Source organism: Psammomys obesus, unplaced genomic scaffold, assembly GCF_907164565.1.
Source record: "Psammomys obesus unplaced genomic scaffold, mPsaObe1.curated_primary_1811, whole genome shotgun sequence".
In the NCBI taxonomy this organism is placed as follows: domain Eukaryota; kingdom Metazoa; phylum Chordata; class Mammalia; order Rodentia; family Muridae; genus Psammomys; species Psammomys obesus.
In genome coordinates, this window is record NW_026590405.1 from 1,790,086 (window position 1) to 1,811,276 (window position 21,191).

Consider the following 21,191-nt stretch of genomic DNA (forward strand, 5'->3'; position numbering starts at 1 on the left):
ACATGACCACACACACACACACACACACACACACACACACACACACACGCACACACATAAATGTAACAAAAATACTTTTAGACAAAGAGAGATTCAATTCAGTTCTCTGAATTGTCTGAATAATTTATAATGTTGCTGAGAAAAGGCTCCCAAGCTGCCCAAAAGCTCACAGCACACCCAACAAGGAAGCAAAGGCCTCCAAGACTGGGGAGGTAGGGAGGAGAAGAGAGGGGTTGAGGGGAGGGGGTGGGGATCTCACAAAATTCGTTGTTTCTCTGCTGGATAATCTCCACAGAGCACTCCACACCAAAGGCCAAGGCCACTCTGAATCCTTAGCAAATTTAAAATGAGGTCTCCATGCTTCCCTGAGTCACGGAGTCAGAGAGTTCTTAATTCCCCTCTGTGTAGCCACAACCCAAGCCCCTCCACGAGTCACAGTCTAGTGTGGCTAGGTCCAGGTGTCCCTGTAGCTTATGGCTAGTGGGACCTAAACTCAGCTCCCCTGGAGCTTGGCTACTCACAGAGTGTGTAAAATCCTGGGTGTGAGCCCTGACCCAGCCTGCTTTGCAGAGGACATACCAAAGGTATAGACACTTGCTACACACTCGGCATTAGTTTGGTGCCTCTTCAGGGCTCGTTAGGGCATCACCCCAAAACCCAGCTTCCGGAATGGGGAGCTGGGCACTTCTGAGGCTGCTCCTTAGTGCTCTTATGAGGAGACAAGGCTAGACTACTCACTGCTGTGGCCAGTAAGGTCCTCTGTGGCCAGCCTCTCAGCCAAGGCCCTTCCTGTGCTCTGCAGTGCTTTCTGGCCCTCCACTGCAACAGGTTCTGGGTCCCAGAAAAAACACTCCCAAGCTCTGAGGTGTCCCAGCCTGGCCCTGTCATCCTACATCCTATAGAACCGAGTTCAAATCTCAGTTCTCCTTTGACATGCTGTCTGCCATATGTTTCAACCTCCCAGTGCCCAACCAAGAGACCCCTTCCTCTTCTGGAGTTCAGAGCTCCCACCATCTGCAAATTCAATCATATACCCACTCTGACCCATTTCAGGTCTCTGGAGCCCTGCTGTGTCTGGGGGTCAGCCTGGTGACCATATGCCTGTGCGCCTCACCTTTTTGGTCCATTCCACGATTTGGTTTTCAGTGAAAGTCTCAAACATCTCCTGGAAGAAGATGCTCAGCTTCTGTTGGATCAAGGAGATGGTGATCTCGGAGACGGGCAGAGCGGCCACCTGTGCGATGACGTCAGCCACTCGGCCGGAGCCCTCCACTATCACACAGGGTGTGCCGTTGGTGATGGCATTGTAGATGGTCTGCCGAACCAGAACCAAGCGTGAGCTGGGCCAGAGCCCTCAACCAAGTGTGAGATGGCCTTTTGCCATCATTCAACGGCAGCTGAGGCTGCAGCTCACTGGCTGCTAGAGTGAGCAGCTCTGAAGCTGGAAGCCCTCACGGGTATGGTGCAGTCCACTGTTCAAGAGGCAGGAGAGCTGTTGCTCACACACAAGGAATGTACCGCTGGCACACCTGACTCGGGCTTATCACTGAACACCCAATACCACTGTGATAAAAAGGGTTCATGGCATAGCCATTGACCAGACCCACACACAGGGGTGTGGGTCTGGGGTGCCGTGTGAACCCAGAATAACCAAGGCCAAGGGGATACCAGGACCATGAGGAAAACCCCAGATTTCAGCTCCAGTGCCTGGGACACTGGGTGGAGACCTTCAGGAGAGGTTCTGGGAAGAGAAAGCCAGCATCCCCACCATGGCCTGGGCTAAAGCCGAGCCACCTCTCCCACACACGTGTCTACACAATCACATGCCTCCTCTCCCGCACCGGGAAACAGCCTTGTCCTGTTGTGGATTTCCTTTCCTCCGGATCCAGAGGACAGCACCAGATTGGAGCAAAAGCACCTCCTGTCCTCCCTCCACGGCTCCCTACCCCGAGCCCCACGCTGCCTGGCAGCTCGTACTCACATGCAGGGTGCCAGGGCCACCCTCCAACACCACACAGACAATGGGGATCCTGATGGCCACACCTAGGCAGACATGGATCCCAGGTGAAGGCAAGTTGGGGGAAGCACAGACCTCGTATTCAAGGCTGCTTCCTCGGCAGGCTCCACCCTAGTCACGAGCGGGAGCACCAGCTGGGCTGAGTGGTAGATAATGGGCAGCTGCTAAAGGTGAACAGTGATGGCCTACCAACAAGTAGCTCCTTCACCGTACAGGAACAAACCCAGGCAGGTGGTGGTGGCACACGCCTTTAATCTTGGCACTCGAGAGGCAGAGGCAGGCGGATCTCTGTGAGTTGGAGGCCAGCCAGGTCTATAGAGTGAGTTGCAGGACATTCGGGGCTACACAGAGAATCCCTGTCTCGAAAAACCATAATGTTTTTTTGACTGGCTGTTTGACCCACCTCTACCCCTGACCATTCTCCCTGCCCCTGCATCCGACCATGCTTCCCACCCTTGCACCTACCCCTGAGCTACCTACCACATCCCTCCTCCTCCACCTCCCGTATCCTGCACCTCCCGCATCCTTCACCTCCCGCATCCCGTATCTATTACACATGCCATCCTTCCACCTGCATCCTATCACACCCTGACTGATCTCCTGTACAGAGTGGAAAGAGCAGAGCGCCATCTCCTCTACCCAGTGGACCACTCCAGCCAGCCTGCCTTTCTCTGCTGCTCTTTTTCTGGTACCTCAAAATCCAAGCCGGCCTAAGGAACCTCTAAGAGGGGCCTGATGCACCCTGCTTGGGCTGGGATGGGGCACAGATCATGAGCCTATTCTGTTCAACCCCACCCAGAAGGCAGGAGGAATAGAGAGTGATGTGAGGAGTTCCTTCCCCCACCCAGTGAGGAGGGGTCCTGCCTTCACACACCTCACCCTGGCTGTTCTTACTGAAAGCATGCACTCCCAGTATGGTCCCTCAACAGGCAACAAATATCCTGGCAACTCAGCAGAATGCCAGTTCTGTGCCATCTAGAACCTGGGGGAGGTGATTAGAGGACGGGGTGCCCAGCCCCCTTGGGGTTCCTGATGCAGAAAGCACAAAGAAATTTGAAATCTGCCATCCAGAGTCATCCCAGACAACCCACGTGCTGAGCTGGAACCCTCCCCATGCTGTCTGTGCCCTCTCCTCACCTCACACACTAGTGTTCCCACCCCTCTTCCCACAAGCAACTGAAGTCAAGGTGTGAGTTCTGGAGGTCATCTATCCTCATTTCCCAGCCTGAAACCGTCTCTAGTCGAAAATGTAGACTGTTCTGTTAACTGGTAGCAAACAGACAAGCCTACACTGGCACCCTTCCACTGATCCACGCAGCCAGAGGAGATGGGTCCCCATGAAGAAGCATACAGGGACCCGGGAAACGAATACAGGTGTGCTGTGATCTGACAGCCAGCTGTGGCTCTGACAGAGGGCCAGCCTTGGTTCTCTGCATCCCAGCTGCCCTCAGAAGCACACACACTCACCTCCCCTTTCCTTTGTTTGCTCTGATATGAACTTCTCCAGTTTGGTCCTCAGCGGAATCTCCACACCGTACTGCCCATGGGTCCCATCATCCACCAGGATGAAGTGGGAGTGGTTGCTGTCTAGGCAGGTCAGATTCCCTTGGCCTTCCTCATCCAGCATGTACTCCGCGGGGAAGCCTCCCTGTGGGTGACGGGGGCAGGAGGGAAGTCTCACACACATTGGTTTAAAAAAAAAAAGCCATACCTGTATTCTGGAAATGGGAGGGGTGGGGTGGCTAACAGCTTGAATAATGACCCCCGAAAAATACCAATTCCTAAACCCAAGGATCTGCTGAGATTCTCTTATTTGGAGAAAGAGCCTTTGCAGCTGTGATGTTAAGGATCTAAACATAAGGAGATTATGGATTATCTGGATTATATGGATGGCGCCCCAGGAACTCCCAGAAACACCAGAAGTTAAAGAGGCAGGAAGGGTCCTCATCAGTGTCCCGGAATAGTCTAACTTCATTTTTTGTTGGGGCCGAGTGACATGGTGTCCGTGCTGTGTGGGAGAGTAACTTCTAACTGTAGACAGATTCATTAGTTGCTTGATGCTATCAGGTTTGCGGTCATGTTTTATTGCACCCCAAAGAGGCTACTAACCAAGCTGGGAGATGCTACTGGACCAGACACCTTCTCTACTGTTCACAGAAAGTGGAACAGCCTAACCACTGGAAAGGCTCTCAACTCAAAGCAACCCCCACCCGGCCTTTCTTAGCCTCAGTCTTATAACATAAAATGTGTGTGCAAAACAGAACAGTTGATCAGTCCTGCCCAGGGAGACATTTCATGATTCCGACACAAAAGAAAGAGCATGGGCTCAGAAGTTAAGAGCGCTGGCTGCTCTTCCAGAGGTCCTGAGTTTGATTCCCAACAACCATCTGGTGGCTCACAACCATCTATACTGAGATCTGGTGCCCTCTTCTGGCATGCAGATGTACATGCAGACAGAACATCGTACACATACTAAATAAATCTTTAAATAAATAAAATTTTTAAATCTCAAAAAAATAAATAAATAAAACAAAACAAAACAAAAAAACCCCAAGACTGTCCTTTGAGCAACTATGTCTGACAATGAACCACTGAGCCACACTTTCTCCAGTTACAGATGATGTTCTCTTCAGACTTCCCCGCCCAGACTGAGAATGAAATGTCCATGTCCTCATTAGGACAAATCCAACGTGTCCTTAGAAAACCCTGCTTAGTGAACCAAGCTATCCGACTCAAGTTTCTGTTCTTAAGCAGCTGCTCAGGGTGTGGCATTAAAGGGCAGCTCAACTTGCTGCTGACTGCCAGAAACCGCTGTTCCATGGCATTCCTGGCTGGAGGCCTCTGAGAAAGCCCAAATCTAAAAGCTAGGGCTTTGTGATCAGATACCCTGGCTCAATCCAACCCCAGTGCTTGCTAGCTATGTGTTCCTGATCGATCACTCCCTTCCTTGAATCCCATTTCTCAGAAAAGCCACTCTTGGGATGTAGCCTCATGTAGTAATAACTGGCATGTGGATCCCTCCTGTACAGAGTCATTCCGTGTTAGCTGCCCACCTTGATCACTGTGTCCAAGGTGTCGCAGCACCCAAATCAGATCCATGCCCTGCAGCACATTTCACCCCTCCCCCAACCCCCTGCCCCAACCCAGCCTGCTCCCTGTACTCCTCTCCCTCTTCTCCCTGCCTCCCTCCTCTGGCCCAGGCTCACTCTGGAGCGGCTACTCACCGTGGGATGGATCAGCCCCTCACGGTTGTGGATGGTACCCCATGTGGCTACACCAATGGTGATGACTTCTCCTTCTTTGCAACTGCTGCTCAGGCTGAAGTCCCGTACCGCCTCACCCACCTGCTTCATCACCCCTGTGTGGGACCCCCCAGTGATGATCCAGGCCCCTGGGGAAAGAGACGGGCCATGCCTCTAGGTTCCAATGTGCACCCTGTCAAGCCAATATGGACACCCAGAGTCCCACTGTGCTCCTAACACGGGACCTCATCCTTAAACTCTCAAGCACATTGGCAGATGTCTCTACAGCAGGATTAAGGAGGACACACTGTATTGTGACAGAATCCTCCTAGTGCCTTTCTGGGACCTGAGCTCCCCACATTGCAAAGATGGCAATAGGAAAGAGCAGGAACAAAGACCCGCATCTTCTCTTTGCAGGTCCCCTGCCCCTCAGCCTTCTCTGTCCAAGGCTGAGGAACACATAGGGTCTGAGTCTCCTATTTCAGGGCCTGCAGCATTTCTCCTTCCTCTCAGAGTTTGAGAGCCAAGAGTGGTGGGTGATGTCCATGCCCCTAAGCCCTCGGCCCTACTTCTTACAGATGACCATACACCTAACAGAGCTTCATGAGCCAAGTACATACATGCTACATGAACCAAGACCCATATGCTGTTGTTTGGGTGGTTAGCTTACTGCCAAGCACCGGCCAGACCTCTGAAATCAGTGCCTTGAAGCCATGAGCTGGTGTGATGTGGACATTAAAATCAAGTCAAATAAAAAAAATCAAATCAAATCTAGGGTCTGGAGATAAAATAGCTCAGTAGTAAAAGAGTACTGGCTGCTCTTCCAGAGACCCCAAGTTCTGTTCTAGCACCCATGTTGAGAGGGTCACAAGCGCCTATAACTTCAGCTCCAGGAGATCCAATGTCCTCCTCTGCCGTCCACAGGCATCTAAATACATATAGCATTCACACACATGCACATGAAGGCACATAGGCACTAGATCAAAATAAATAAATCTTTAAAAAAAATTTTAACACATGGCAGTCGCCATGGGACAACAGAGAAATAAATAGTATGAAAGAGATGTTGTCTGTAGATGAGGGACCCAAGGCATCTGACCCAAGCTGGGGTGTGAACTCAGCTGTCCCCAAGAGTTTTCCAGTCCCCATAACCCTAATCTCCAGGGATCTCCTTCATTCTAGGTTGCACCCATGGCCTGGGCAGACCTGAGCACTCACCTGTGGTTTGGGCCACCTTGACCAGGCCTCTCCGGAAGATGCTCTTCAGCCTCAGCTTCATGTTGAAGTTCTTGGCCCCACCAGTAACGGAGATGAGGAGGTTGGGGACATCCAGGCCCCAGTGCTGGGTCATGAGTTGGTAGATGACAACGGAGGGTGTGTCCTGGGAGACCCGGACATACTGCGGGGGAAACCATGAGCTGGTGAGGGGACTTTGCAGGAGACACAGCAAGGGAACCTTACGAGGCACAAGGACACCTGACTGGGGACAGTGAGGGCATCTTGCAGGGCGAAGGAAGCAAGCAGGCGACAGAACCCTTCAGGGGCCAGTGTAGATACCCTGCAGGGACAGGGAAGGTGCCCTGAAAGAATGGCAGTCTTCACACTCAACACGGAGTGTGGCCCACCTGTGCCCTGCCTGCTCAGCCTGGGGCTGGACAGCTTGAGCTCACACCCAGGAAGAAAAGTCACCAGCATGTCAAGACATGAGTTGTAAGAAGAAAGAGAAGGCAGTGAGGCCTAGAAGAAAGGCCCAGGTACTACGGGGCCTCCCTAGGTAAATCCAGGCTATTCTTTATGAAGTTCCAAGGCCCAGTTCCCCAACTCATCCATACTCTCTCTTTACCCATCCTTTCTGCTTAGGGAATACCTCAGACCTCCTTATATCAGCCCCTACCCTGGGCTCCTCCCATGTGGTTTGGCCTCTACCCCTTCTGCTTCCTATTCTCCTCACACACTCAGTACCGGCTGCCCTCTGCTGGCATCTGTCACTGGGGTACACATTGTCTGCCCCTGAGTAAGGTGGGGGTGAGTGATAAAAGGTGTCAATTCTCTGGCTTCACACTCTGGAACACTCTGAGCCCACGATGGACCGTGTGTGTGTGTGTGTGTGTGTGTGTGTGTGTGTGTGTGTGTGTGTTTATGCGTGCATGCGTGTATGCATGCACAGAACCCAGAGACCCACATATACCAGGCAAGCACCACAGCCCACATCCCATGGTGGACTTTCCCATTCTGGCTAAATCAATTGTCTGAGGAGATCCAGCTTGACTAGGATACATCTGAGGGACCCATGAGGTGCAGGATGATGGACAACACAAACTCCAAAGGGACATTAGGAGTCCCCAGAGCAAACAGGACACAGCCGAACCACCAAGAATGTTAATGGCTACCACAGTGGCTGCTGCCTGTCAGCCCTCAGAGCAGCTGTTCTCACAGAGTTGAGCAGGGGTCCAGGACCAGCCTCTCACGGTCTTGTTCCTAGATTGTAAAGCCTGTGATGCCCAGAAGAAAAGGGGACCTGGCTCCACACTGAAGGCACCACGTTTAAACATTAAATGTGCCCCCACAGGCTCAGGCAGTTGAACATCTGGTCTCTGGTTGAAGATACTGTTCTGAGACACTGTGAAACCATTAGGAGATGGCATCTAGCTGGAGCAAGTGGATTTCTGGTTGCTGGGGAGCTGGTGTTAGCTGGGGGAGGGGAGGTTGCCAGACTTCCCTCTTCGTCTCTCCTATGCATCTCTGTATCTCTTAACCCACCAAGATGCAACCAGCAGCCTTACATCCCACACAGCTTTGAACTCCTTGAACTCCATCATACCTTCTCTATCATGCTGGAATGTGTCGTCTCAAACCATAAGCGGGAATAAAACCTTCCTCTAGGAACTGCCTTTTATCACAGGAAAAGAAAATAAGATGGTGGACGGCTCACATGTACTCAGGAAGGGCTTCACTAAGGTCAGAACATACTTTACGGTTCTCAACAGATGTTGCAGTCACTGGTAGGACAGGAGTACTACCACCCTCCCCTGCTAACTGTCCCTGGCTTGGGACTGTTCCTGTCACTGCCCTTGAGGAAGCAACTGGAGCCAAGAGGTTGTCAGGTTAGGGACCTAAACTGGGGTTCAGTTGGTTTCAAGCCTGCCATTGCTCTTCCTGTCATAACTCTGAGTAAGAGATGAGGCCTCCTCCATGCCTCCCCATGCCTCACCTGAGGCCAGGTGACAGGGCCTCCTCCTGCATCTGTCTGTATCGTCTCCTGCACAGTGTTGCTTTGCTTGGCCAGCTACAGTGACTCCTGCCTCTGCTTCCCACACCAGGATTTTTCCTCTCCCCTTTCTTCCAGGGACCTCACTGCCATTCAGAAGTGCACCGCATCTATGCCGGGTCCTGGGTTCCTCCCCTCAGCCCCGCTCCCTTGGACCCAGACAGACATCAGACCCTTCAGAATTAGCTCATACCTCCCGTAGGAAGCTCACTACTCTCCCCTCTGCTCACAAGCCTCTTGTTTGCCTGAGGAATACCCAGGATGCCTTGCCATGCTTTGGTATATAGTGGGCTTCCCTTTCTCCCTACCCCACCCGAGAAATCTGCTGCGGTGTCACAGGGGCCAGCACATTGAAGAACGAGACGGGTGGAACCCACCTTCCCCACTTTCTGGCTCAGGCCCGTGAAAACGATGTCGCCAAAGGCATCTGTCGGCATCTCGTGGACGTGCTTCTTTGGGTCCCACTCCTTGCCCTGGAAGCTGTGCGGCTTGATGGCCACCTCCAAGTGCTGTTCGTGGGTGTAACCGCATGCACACACGACCTTCCTGTGAAGATACCAAGGTTCTCGTGGGCATCAGGGGACCAGAGGAGAGCCGGGACATTCATCCCACCCAACAGTGGCGAGGCACCCGCCTGGGTGTCAAGTGGGCCATAGATACAGTGGGTATATAGTGTCCTTGTCCACCCAGACAGGCAGCATCAGCAAGGATATACAGTTAGACCAAAGGGGACCTGGGGCTTGGACTTTGAACTTTTCCCATGTGGCAATGATAAGGTTCTGCTTCTCCCTCCCTCAGATAGGCTTCAGTTAAAACTCATTCGTCACGCCAAGCCACCAAGCAAGTCGGCTAGGACAGCCACCCACGCCAGAATGCCACAGGTATGGGAGTCCCCTGGTGAGGATTTTAAAACATCCAGGTTAGAAAGGCTTCTACAAGTGATTCAAAAACACCCAGGACACAAACTGCAGCCTCCAGAAAGACAGACAGTATGGCAACCGGAACCCTCAGCTCTGTAAACAGTAATAACTACAAGAGAGGGAAAAAAACAAAAACAAAAACAAAATATAAATGTATAGACACAGAGCCAGTGAGACTGAAGGGTCATCAGAGTCCCAGAAGACAAGGGTAAGGCAAGGCTTCAAAGAAATAACGTCCTAAACTTCCTGTTGACCCACTCCCGGCCATCCAGGCTGTGTCTCCATGGATTGAATGCAGTGCCGAAGATCTGTGTGGAGTAATCAGGGAACTCAAATCATGTGAGTGCAAAGGTGGCACAAACAAAGCACTTCTCATTTTTACTATTAGAGCAAGTAAAACATGAGGTGATGTTTACAAGTAGCTCAAGTAGTAAGTACAGCAAGGATGTACTTATATGACTTATTGTCTTTGGTCCTGTGGGGGGAAAGACCAAGAATATTCCTCCCAGGCCTTTGTCTTTCCCACAGAGATAATGTAGACATGCCATGGGGAATGCCTTCATGTCCTTGTTTTCAAATGCATTCACTTATTGTGGTTTATGCAATTCTTTCTAGGGGATGGAGAGATGGCTCAGAGGTTAAGAACACTGGCTGCTCTTCCAAAGGTCTGGAGTTCAATTCCTAGCAACCATATGGTGACTCACAACCATCTATAATGAGATCTGGTGCCCTCTTCTGGCCTGCAGGTGTACATGCATTCAGAATACTGTATACATAATGAATAAATAAATAAATAAATATTTTTTTAAAAATCTTTCTAGAAGGCCACCTGTGGGAAGAACATTCTGCACTCTGTTCCATTCATAGTTCAGAGTAAGTTCACAACTTTTTTACACGGGCTCTCACACGTCCCCATGTTTGCTTTAAAAACAAACAAAGAAACAGACAAACAAACCTACAGATACAAGGATCTGAGTGAACAACAAAAAAACATACACCCAGAGAGGAATATGCTAAAAGATGACATAGTCAAACTTGCAAAACGGAAAAAGAAAAAAAAGCTTGATTAAAAAAGGTAGTGAGACAGAAATGTCACCTGCTCATTTCTCTTCCCTACAAGCCTCTTGGTTTTGCTGTTGTTGTTTCAGCCTGTATGAGTGTTTTACCTGCATCGGTGCCTGGTGCCCAAATAGGCCAGAAGAAGGCATCAGATTCCCCAGAACTGGAGCTAGGAACAGAGATGAGCCACCACATGGGTCCTGGGAACTGAACCCTGGTACTTTGAAAGAGCTGCTAGTGCTCTTGAGTACTAAGCCATCTCTCCAGCCTCGTAGAGATCTGCCTGCCTCTGCCTCCTGAGTGCTGGAATTAATGGCATGAGCCACCACACCCAGCACACAAAAGCTTTCCAGGGCTTTCTTATCAAAAGCCCTGGAAACCATTAAGAAATTCAGTGCTGAAAGATTAAAAGCTACAACCCAGAATTCTATAACCAGCAAAACTATCCTTCAAGAATGATGAGGTCAAGGAATGTTTTTAGCTGAACTACCATTAAGGAGATTTGCCAACTGTAGAACAACTAGAAAGACCAGCTAAAGAGGGTGGGGAGGTAACTCAGTTGTCAGGGTGCCTCCTGGCATGTTCAAAGGCCTGGGTTCAGTCTTTAGCACTGCATGAAGCCGGCATGGTGGTGCATCCCTGTGACCCAAGTATTCAGGAGGTGGAGATAGAGGCAGGAAGATCTTAAACTCAAGGTCATCCTCAGATACATAGGGAGTTAAAGCCAACCTGGGCTACACAAGACCCTGTTCAAAAAAAAATTGTCAAAACAAAAGTAAAAGGACAAAGACATTCTGAATATCAGAGAGGAAGATGAAACAGTAGGAAGAGTAACAAGATGAGTAAGTACATTTCATTTCTCTTGAATTTTTAAAATTATGTTTGGTGGTTGAACTGGATCAAACATGGTATTCTAAACTATTGTAAGTGAGAAATGGTGAAAGGATGTGTTTCTGCATCTACTGCAACTCTCAGCACTTGTGGATAATGACACATTTTGTTATGCAACCTTAATAACCACAGCAACCACAAAAAGGCTGAACTGAAACAGAAAGAAAACAGAAAAAAATGGGAGCTTTAAACCCTAATTCAGCAATAATTATATTAAAGGTAAATGATCTAAATACACCCATTGAAAAGTAGAGAGTACATCAGGCATGGTGGCACACACCTTTAGTCCCAGCACTTGGAAGGAGAGGCAAGCAGATTTGTGAGTTTGAGGTCAGCCTTGGAGAGAGAGAGAAGATGAGAGAGAGAGAGAGCTCAGAGACTGACAGATGGGGTCAAGAAACAAAGCAAAACAAAACCAAACCCAGGATGTAGTCATTATCGACAAAGTCTCCCCTCAAATATATACAATTAGGGAATTGCTCAACAGTGAAAATCGATGCAAGAACATGAATGAATCTCAAGGGCTATGAGCCAAAAGGCACAGCTCTCCCACTATGTGGTGTCATCTGTGTGACACAGGCCAGGAGGCATAGGACATTCTCCAAAAGACAGATTTACAGAAGATTGATATGAAGATTGGATTACTGGTTGCTACAGGGTGAGGAAGGATGCAGTGAGTATGTGTGACCTCGAGAGGAAGTACAGGGCCATCTCTGTGTGGGAACAGAGCTGCGTGCATCCTGAGTGAGTAGACTCACACTCTGCAAGTGTGCAAAAGGACACGGAACAGAGCGAACTCTGACCAAGGGTGAACTCTCAGTTCTGATACAGCACCACAGTTATACAGAGCAGAGCTACTGGGACAAGGCATATCTTTCCTTCAAATCTATAGTTATTTCCAAATTAAAAGTGGGACACACACTATAGAAGTCCAACACAAAAGAGAAGAGGCAAGCGCAATATACTGAGCCCTAAAAAAGACAAGGTACAGCGTAGGCAGAGGATGTATCTAAACCAGATGAACTCGAGAACCCAGACAAGCAGAAGGCAGCTGATTCGGGGAAGGCTGCCACTGTCGCTGCCAGGTTCATGAGGGGTCACATTCCCTTGCTCCACTCTGAAAAAAATCATAGAGACCCCTGAAAGGGACTCCAAGTATTTTTTATTTCTAGGGACTTTTTTTGCTTTTTGTTTTTGTTTTTTCAAGGCAGTGTTTCTCTGTGTAGCCTTGGTTGTTCTGGGATTCACTCTGTAGACCAGGTTGGCCTTGAACTCAGAGATCCACCCATCTCTGCCTCCCAAGTACGGGGACTACAGGTGTGTGCCACCACCCTGTTCTTAAGGATCTTAAGGAACATTTGTGTGGTCTCACTCTGTGGCCGGGATTAGGTGAAGGCAGGGACCTGTCCCTGAGATAAGGCCTGGCTATTGTATCTTGACCTGATGATGTGGAGGATCTCCCCAGGCAATGCCAAGCTGTCTCCATTCTCTCCTCTCTTTGGCCAAATGAGCCCTTGAAGCCCCCTGGTGTTCTCCAGCCTACCCCGTAACAGGAAGCTGTGCTGTGACAGATAACCCAGAAATGGAATAACCAGACAGTCTCGGCCTATTTAGGCATAAAGAGGAATTACATACAGGAAAGAGATCTCGTGGGGATGCTTCAGAGACCCTGTCCCAGATGTGATGGCCTTGGCCTTGCTCAACATCCATGCTTTAATGATGAAGACCTCCCCAGCCCCACTTCAACCTCAGATGAATGCTGCAGAATCAGGCTTCAGGGTGGGAAAGAGGTGATGTGCCCACAGTTAGAGGGAAATGCTCGCCGACATGGGGCAATGTCTGGACTGTGGTGGCAGCAGTCCAAAGGGATGTGAGACACATCCGTGCTAAGCTGAGGGTGGCCACTGGTACTGGGGGACTAAGAAACCAGAGGGATGGAGTCAGGAAATGAAGGTTCTGGGTCTGACAGGACATGTAGAGAAAGGAAGTTCCTAAAGTGCTTGGTGGCCACAGTGGTGAATCTGCTCCTAGGCTCTGTCCTAACAGGAAGAATGCTGGCCATTCCCTCTACTCCTCTGCCTGTCCATGGGCAATGGCACACTCTCAGTCCCGTGTTCTTGACTCCAGGGACCAGGCAGAGGAAAAATGTAAGATGCTCCCCCTCCCCCAGCACCATGGGGCTGAATGGAAGAATATCCACCTACCAGGTGGCCCATCTTCAACCTGGAGGCTGGAAACAGGAGCCCTCCTGACCAGGTCTATCCTGCTGCTATAATATGACACTTGCTGAACACTGGTGTTCCTTCCACTGGTGGCTGCCAGGTGGACCTCTAAGTGACTGTCAGTACATACAGGCCCCGTGATGGTTTGAATGAGAATGGCCCCCTAGGCTCATATATTTGAATACTTGATTCCCAGATGGTGGAACTATTTGGGAAGGATTAGGAGGTGTGGCCTTGTTGAAGGAGCTATATCCTTGAGGGTGAGTTTTGAAGTTTCAAAATCCTACACCACCTTCTCAGCTTCTCTCTCTCTGTGTCTTTCCCTCTCTTCCTCTCTCTCTGCCTTATGATTATTGTCTCAACACATAAGCTCTCCACTGCTCTAGTGTCATGCCTGCGTGCCTACTACCATTCTCCCCAACATGATGACCATGGATTTATTCTCTAAAGCCATAAACAAGCCCCCAATTAAGTGTTCTTTTTTTTTTTTAAGTTCCCTTGATCATGGTGTCTCTTCCTTCACAGCACCAGAACAGTCAGTATCTAAGACAGGCTCTCTCTGGGATTCGAAAGCAGAAGTTCCAACATAGGCAACTGGAGAAGGTACTTTCACAGCCATGACCCTCTGCCCTGAACACAAACACATGGAGCCCTCAAGTCTCAGTGAGCACATGGGGTGACTTTGGAGAACCCAAGTTCACACAGACCACATTGACTGAATCAGCGTTTACTTTCTTTGGCCTGTGGACTTTCCCAAGGTCCCCACAGTTCCTGGTTCCCTGACTCTTTGGACAAAGACATGAAATGGAGCCCTGGCCCACCAGGCTTGACCTGAACACGGCTGCTTCGCAGCCATAGCAAGACTCTGGACACATCACTGGACAGGTCAACCGGCCCTCTGCCGTAGGCTGACCTATCTGCAGAGCACATTACTTTTTGGGACATGAAGGACATGGACTGGGCATGTTCCCAAGTGTCTCCTGAGGTGAGATGGGGAGACTTAGGGGTTCCCAGCCTGGCATGGACACCAGATGCCCTTTTACTGGCCCTGGTTGAGGCGGCATGAGCAGGTCCTATCAGGCAGTCACACGGCACAAAGAGAAATGCGTCAGTGAGCTTAATCAAAACCGCGCCACTTACCCCGCATCAGAGAGTTTGGAACTTTCCACAAAATACACACACTCCTTCTTCTTGATGTTTTCAGGAATCCATGAGCTAAGGTTTTCTTGCTGGGAGTCAAAAAGAGCATGTCGACATTGTGAAGCCACATACCCCAGGCCTCCCTTAGACCTCTCTCTGCTCCTTGACAAGCTTCCATTGAGGGACCCAAAGCCACCTCAAAGCTTAAAAGTTCCCTTGCTGGGGCCCATCCTGGAGTGTGTATTCAGGAGGCAGGGATGAGCCTATGCAATCCTTTTCTCCCAGGCGGGGATACTTTGCGCTGAGCCCTTTACAGTTTATGTCCATCTTGCTTTCCTTGGGAATGGTAGGATACGAAAATAACATCAGGGGCAGGGGGTGGGACTGGAGGGATGGCTCAGCGGTAAAGAGTACTGGCTGCTCTTCCAGAGGACCTGGGTTCAATTCCCAGCACCCACATGGCAGCTCACAACTGTCTGTAACTTCAAGATCTATCACCCTCACACAGACATCCATGCAGGCAAAGCACTGATGCGCATAAAAATGAAAATAAATACATTATTTTAAGAAGAAATGAAAAGGCCATCTGGGGTGAAAAACCTGGTGCCTGGCTTTCAAGATACCCTCCTGCCTGTCTGACCACATGCTCAAATATACTTTTGATGTGATTACTCAAAAGGGCTTTTGGTGACACTAGCCTGGGGCCTGAGGTGATACCCCTGGATGCCACAGAAAGATAGAGGAGATAGAGCTATGGTGCAACAGGAAGACAGAAGTGAGGGCTTCCATCGTCTGGCACGGGGCCTCAGGGTCCACCTGGCCATTTCTCAAGCGGTGGAGAAGAGGAAACATCTGTATGTGGGTAAAACTCAGTAAGCAATCTGGCTGGTGCTGCATCATATCCCTGGCTCTCCTCTCTCAAAGAGCATTTCTGGGCCGGAGGTACTGAAGTGGGCAGATCCTATACCTAGGTAGGAAATGAGCCTGTGGTCACTGGCTGCCTGGACTAACCCAGGGTGACCTAAGCGACGGTGACCATTGGGCAGCCTCTGTGGCCCGGCATGTAGCAGACCAGCCAGCAGGAACCTACCTTCTCACTGCTGAAGGGGCACAGAAGCCTCCTGCTCTTGTAAAGGCTGCTATTGCTTCGCCGGAGATTGGCGACCATGCCCAGATCGGTGGCCCTCCTGGCCTGCACCCCAAAGCCCTCCTCTTGCTCAGAGCCAGGTCTTCTCCAGTCTGAGGACTCCATCCTCCACAGCTCCAGATCCACCTGAGAAGAGAGATCTCTAGATGCCATCAGGAAATTCTCATCTCATCTGTGAGGCTGGGGGGGTTCTAGAAAAACAGTCCGGGAGAGAGGTACTGAAATACTTCTGAAAGAGGAAGATGAGGCTGCAGTTCTGAGTGGACACACCCACCTGCTTCCTCTGTGGAGTCTTCATCTATTTGTCTGGACATCCCTTTGTCTGGACACCTCTCCAAGCTTCCAGAGGTCTATCACCTAGCAGAGCCCTTGGACAGTCTACAAGCATGCATGCGTCTGAGAGCCATCAGAGCCCATTCCTAATGGGGACTCATGTGTCTCCTTAGCATCACCATTCACCAGTTCCCTGAATGAGAGCCCAGACCAGTGAAACTAGATAAATTACTATAGTCTCCACATGCCCTGGTGTGTGGCCTGTGGTTCTGCATCTCATGGCTGTAGAAATCAGTTGGCTTCTTTTATTTTCCAAAAGGAAGATAAAAGCTGGCCCACGAAGTAGGTCTGGGAGGGAGTTACCACAAGGCTTCGCCCTAAGAAGCCAGCTGTTAATGACCCCTGGTCTGTCGGTACAAACCGTCCCTCCCTGGCTCTGCTTCCAGGAGGCCACAAAAACGCTGTCAGTTTTCCTCAGGTGACAACTAAAGAAAACAAGCTGGGCATGGTGAGCAAGCTGAAAGACAAACTCAAGTGGAAGTAAAGAAGTCCGGGGAGCTGAAATCCCATCCGACCCCGAAGTCCTCCTGGTGGGAATGTCAGAAGAAAACTCAATTTGAATGCCAAACACACCTGCGGCCAGCATCACTTCAGTGCTGTTCATGAGAGCCAAAATGGCAGAATTCACCTCTGTTTCCTTTTCACTGATGAAACTATGATGAAGCTAGATGGTGGCCTGCACCTTTAATTCCAGCACTAGGGTGGCAGAGGCAGGCGGATCTCTGAGTTCAAGGCCAGCCTGGTCTACAAAGAGAGTTTGGGACAGCCAGGGCTACACAGATAAACCCTGTCTTGAAAAACTAAAACGAAAACCAAAACAAACCTAAGGAAAACAAAGGTATTCATTTCTACAAGGTTTCCCTGGGCCGTCCTCTGATGCCAATCTCCCCTCACTCAGCTGTTCCGGCAGGCAAACAGGAGGGAGTGCCAAGGGGCAAAAACCAACCACACACTTGTGCCCCTCCCTGCACTGAACATCACTTCTCGGACACCAGGTCTCCAAGCTGCTCCTCTGCCCAGTTGCTGACCAACATTCCTCCTGCTCTCTTCAGGGCTCTTGCGGCTGAACTGTGGCTACAGTTGCTGGCTTCAGACAGATGCTGTGACCCTTTGATCTACCATCCTCTCTCCATCCCACTCCCAAAGAACCCCAGGGCTGTGAGAATAAATACTGGCCAGCTTCTTGCACAACAGGGAGAGTACAGGACACAGATTGTATGTGACTGAAAGAGTCTTAGCTTGTACCCTCAGTGACCACCAGTCTTGACTCCCATCTACAGAGAAATAAAGAAGCCCAGGTGACAGAAGAGGGAAGGGAGCCAATACAGAAACCAGTGTGGAGAGACCGAGACTAGAGGCAGCTATTCTGAGATAGCCTACCCTCCAGATGCCAGGAGGCCAAGTACACAGCAAGTGTCTGATGGCTTCACCTGTCCTGAGAACTCCGAGGTATTTGAATCCAGATTCACATTCAGACAGCTGCTGTCTCAGCATAGCCACTGGGTCTCTGCAGATGTCCTCAAAACCCAGCTGCAAACAGCCCTCAGCTGTCCATCCCCCGGACCCACCTCTGTCCTTAGGCCACAATGTGACCCTGCCTCAGCTTCTTTCCCTTCCTATCCTCTGCCCAAAAGTAAAAGGCTATATAGACGGAGGAGCTCTGAGACCCAGGACTGACAATGACCTTAATCAGTGTTCATCTGGCCCTCAGTGGGGTTCCCCAGCCACTGACACCTACATGAAGCTTTGCCCACACTAGCATATAACCAAAAATCTCCACAAGCAGTTGGCATAAATGTGTGTGTCCAGAGCACTCCAAAGGGAAAAGAATGAATGGACGGACAGACAGACAGCGAGGACACACCAGTACCTACACCCTGGATATAGGACATATAACATGACACCTATAAATGTATTTGTCTGGGCCATCTGGTCTACCTGTAGAAGCCAGCAGGCTGGAACAGAGCAAGACCCCTATGTGAGATGAGCCCTCAAATCTGAACTCTTCACACAGACACTGGAAGAGACAGGCAAGGGCTCAGGTGTGGGGGATGGACAGTGGAAGACCCTCCCTGATAGCCTCACAGCAACCAAGTCCAGCCTCTGCTGAGATGACCCCCATTAGGAACGGATGTATAGCCAAACGCAATTGGGCTCTGAGCACATCTTCCAAGTAGGCGTTAGCTTTCAAGACCTCTGTACACGGGGTGTATCTGGGCACCCCGGAACACAGATGTACCAGAAAACATAAGGGACTTTATTGGGAGGGAGGCCTTGCGAGCCCCGGCTGATGGCCGGGACATGTGGCTCCTTCTCTGCCTCACTCACTGTAAACTCTATGGCACTCGGGCTTCCTGCTGGTGCTCTGCTCCTCAGGCATCCTGGACATACGGGCCTGGAAAGCACTTCAGATCTAAACAGCTAAGCACAGGAAAGGGCACAGGAGCTAAGAGAAAGAGTCCAGAGAAAGCGCCGGGAGCTGGGAGCGATAGCGTGGGCACAGACCACACCGGCTGACACTGAGCCTGTGCCGTTTACTAGCTCCCAAACCTGTACCTGGGTGCAGCTCAAACCTTGCAGCCCCTCAACACCCCAACCTATGCCCCATTTCCCAGGGCACACCTCCCCCCCCCCACACCCAGGCTGAAATCTCTACACCAGAGAGCCATCAGCACTCAAGCTCATGCCTGCACCCGGGTCCGAGACTCAATCTTTACACTTCTGCCACACTCAAAGGACACAGCAACCCGTGCCCCTGTACCTCTCACTCACTCCCGGGACAGAGCGTCCTCCCCGCATTCCGCCTGACCCCCTGCAACCATCGCTCCCTTCCCCCGACTAAACCCGCATTTCCTCTCCAGATGCTGGGTCAGCGCCCCGCTACCAGCGCCGGGTACCTGCTCAGAGGCCGCGCACCCCAGCGTCACTCGCGCAGCTGCGCAGGACAGCCGCCCTAACCCGCATCTCTCCGCTAGGCGCAGCCTGAGTGGCCCGCCCCGCACTCTGCGTCATTCAGCCTGGTTATGTGGCAGCCGCAACTCAGAACGTGGAACCAAGCATGTGCTGGGCCTCCTGAGATGCTCCGCTGCGGGTCGGTCTCCTCAGGACACCTAGTGACAGATGCTCAGAATGGCACTTGCGGTCCTGAGAGGGAGAGCTTTGTGTGTGCCACCGAAGCCTTGTCTCCAAGCCCTGAACCAGCGCCAAGGGTCTCCTGCTGGACCCGAGCCAACTTAAGTACCGACATACACCTACCTCAGGACCCTCCTGTTAGAAGTCTCTTGCAGCTACCCTTACATTAGGATCACCCCTTTGGAACTGAAGACTGGGGCAGCACCAGGGTCCCCCCAAAAGTGTCACACAACAGAGAAAACAGGAAAAAAAAAAAAAAGGCTCAATCCCAATTGAGCCTGCAATAGGAAAGGTTCCAGGACCCAAAGATGCATGCCCCTCCCCCCCTCCAAATCACCCCCCAGTTAATCCTGTATGCGTTGTGCCTGGTTCCTCAAAATGACAAGCACTGCACTGACTATCTTAAGAGAATGGCGGGGACTTCCTCAGCCATTCTTTCATCTCCAAATCACATTCTTCCCTCTCCATTCCCAACACCATAGGCAATGCCCAGCAGAACTCCAGAGCCATTAGCCCCAGTGCCAGGAACTTGGAGAAGATTGATCTATGATCTTTGATCTGATAGTGGGGGATCTTCCCAGGAAGTCACGCCTGGCCAGCAGTTTCCTCCCCATGGTATCAGCCCCCTGTCCAGACCCTGATTCAGCATGTACTATCGAAGGTTCTTGTCAGCTGCCCTGTGGCTTCCCTGCCCCAGAGGAACCAACCAGCTTGTTGATGCCCACCATTGAGGTTGTCCACTATCTCCCCATCCAGCCTACCCCAGTCCGGATGGAGCCATGGCAATGATGCACTATTTGTAGAGACAGGCTCATGACATGCTGTTAGAAATAAATGCAATGGGTGGGGAAGGGGGCTGTCTCTCCTCCAAAGCAGTGGCAAGGTGGCCACAGGCCAGGCACATGGTCATCGGTGCAGTGACTCTGCCCTATTAGGCTGTATGCTGCGTGGGCACCTGGATCTCTTCCTGTCCTCTGCTTCGGTCCCTGTGCCTGGCGACTAGGGCTCACTGAGTGGTAGGTTATAGGACAAGCTGCCACTCCCAGGAGAGATGCCCAGACCTAGGGTAGCAGGTAAGGAAGCAGATACTCCCCCAGGCCATCTACACATGGACGCACGATCCTTCCCTAAGACGCCTCATTAAACGAAATCACTATGGGCAGTTAATATTTCATAAGACGGTAATTGCAGTGTGGCCAGCTGATGAACAGACTGACCTCTGATTCCAAGTAGCCCGGGGATCCCTTGGGAACATCATCTTAGGTGAGTGGTCAGTGAGCGATGCATCTCCCACGAAGTATCTGTGCTGCGTGGTCCCGAGGGGCTCCTTCTCTTTTGGAGAAGAACAACAGGTTACAGGAAAGTCCATATCACATCTGCCAAGATGCCATCACAGTAGCATTTATGAAATATCCATCCATAAAAAAATGATGGGCGCCATCCATAAAACTCAGGCGCACTGTGTGCTCATCTCGCCAGAAAGTCGCCTCCGTTCTCATGAAGGGAATATTCAGCACAAAAAGTTGTTTTTTTAAAGGCATCGACTTTATGCCCAAGATAAAAAGCCCCTGCTTGGACAGCAGAAAGAAAACCACAGAAATGTGGTGACCCGACGGCTCCCTGCATGGAGGTCATGACGGAGAAACAGGCTGTGGAAGGAGAAGAGGTCTGAGCCCAGAGCTCCCACACTTACTCTATAGAGCATATGCTAACTGCAATATTCCAGCACTGACTCTGCCCCTGTGAGGAAGAGCAGCCATAGCGAATGTGTAAGTGGACGGGCATGGCTGTGTGCCAATAAAACTTTATTTATAAAAACG

At 50.8% G+C, this 21,191-nt stretch overlaps 1 protein-coding gene across 3 annotated transcripts in view; it reads right to left on the reverse strand.

The window, feature by feature from the left end:
* The window catches only part of Trpm2 (transient receptor potential cation channel subfamily M member 2), a 49,037-nt gene extending 29,820 nt beyond the window's left edge, over positions 1–19,217 (reverse strand). Inside the window, exons 1-9 of one of the 3 annotated variants that reach the window (XM_055607221.1) lie at positions 19,137–19,217; positions 15,850–16,032; positions 14,760–14,848; positions 8,905–9,073; positions 6,478–6,658; positions 5,242–5,408; positions 3,485–3,665; positions 1,982–2,043; positions 1,115–1,315 (exon numbers count right to left, since the gene is read on the reverse strand). In XM_055607221.1, coding sequence (XP_055463196.1) covers positions 1,115–1,315; positions 1,982–2,043; positions 3,485–3,665; positions 5,242–5,408; positions 6,478–6,658; positions 8,905–9,073; positions 14,760–14,848; positions 15,850–16,011 — 1,212 coding nt within the window. In that variant the 5' untranslated portion in view covers positions 16,012–16,032; positions 19,137–19,217. Of the gene's footprint in view, positions 1–1,114; positions 1,316–1,981; positions 2,044–3,484; positions 3,666–5,241; positions 5,409–6,477; positions 6,659–8,904; positions 9,074–14,759; positions 14,849–15,849; positions 16,084–19,000; positions 19,018–19,136 lie in introns of those variants that run through there. The other 2 variants (XM_055607222.1, XM_055607220.1) reach the window with 2 other exon arrangements.
* Positions 19,218–21,191: the final 1,974 nt, after the last annotated feature.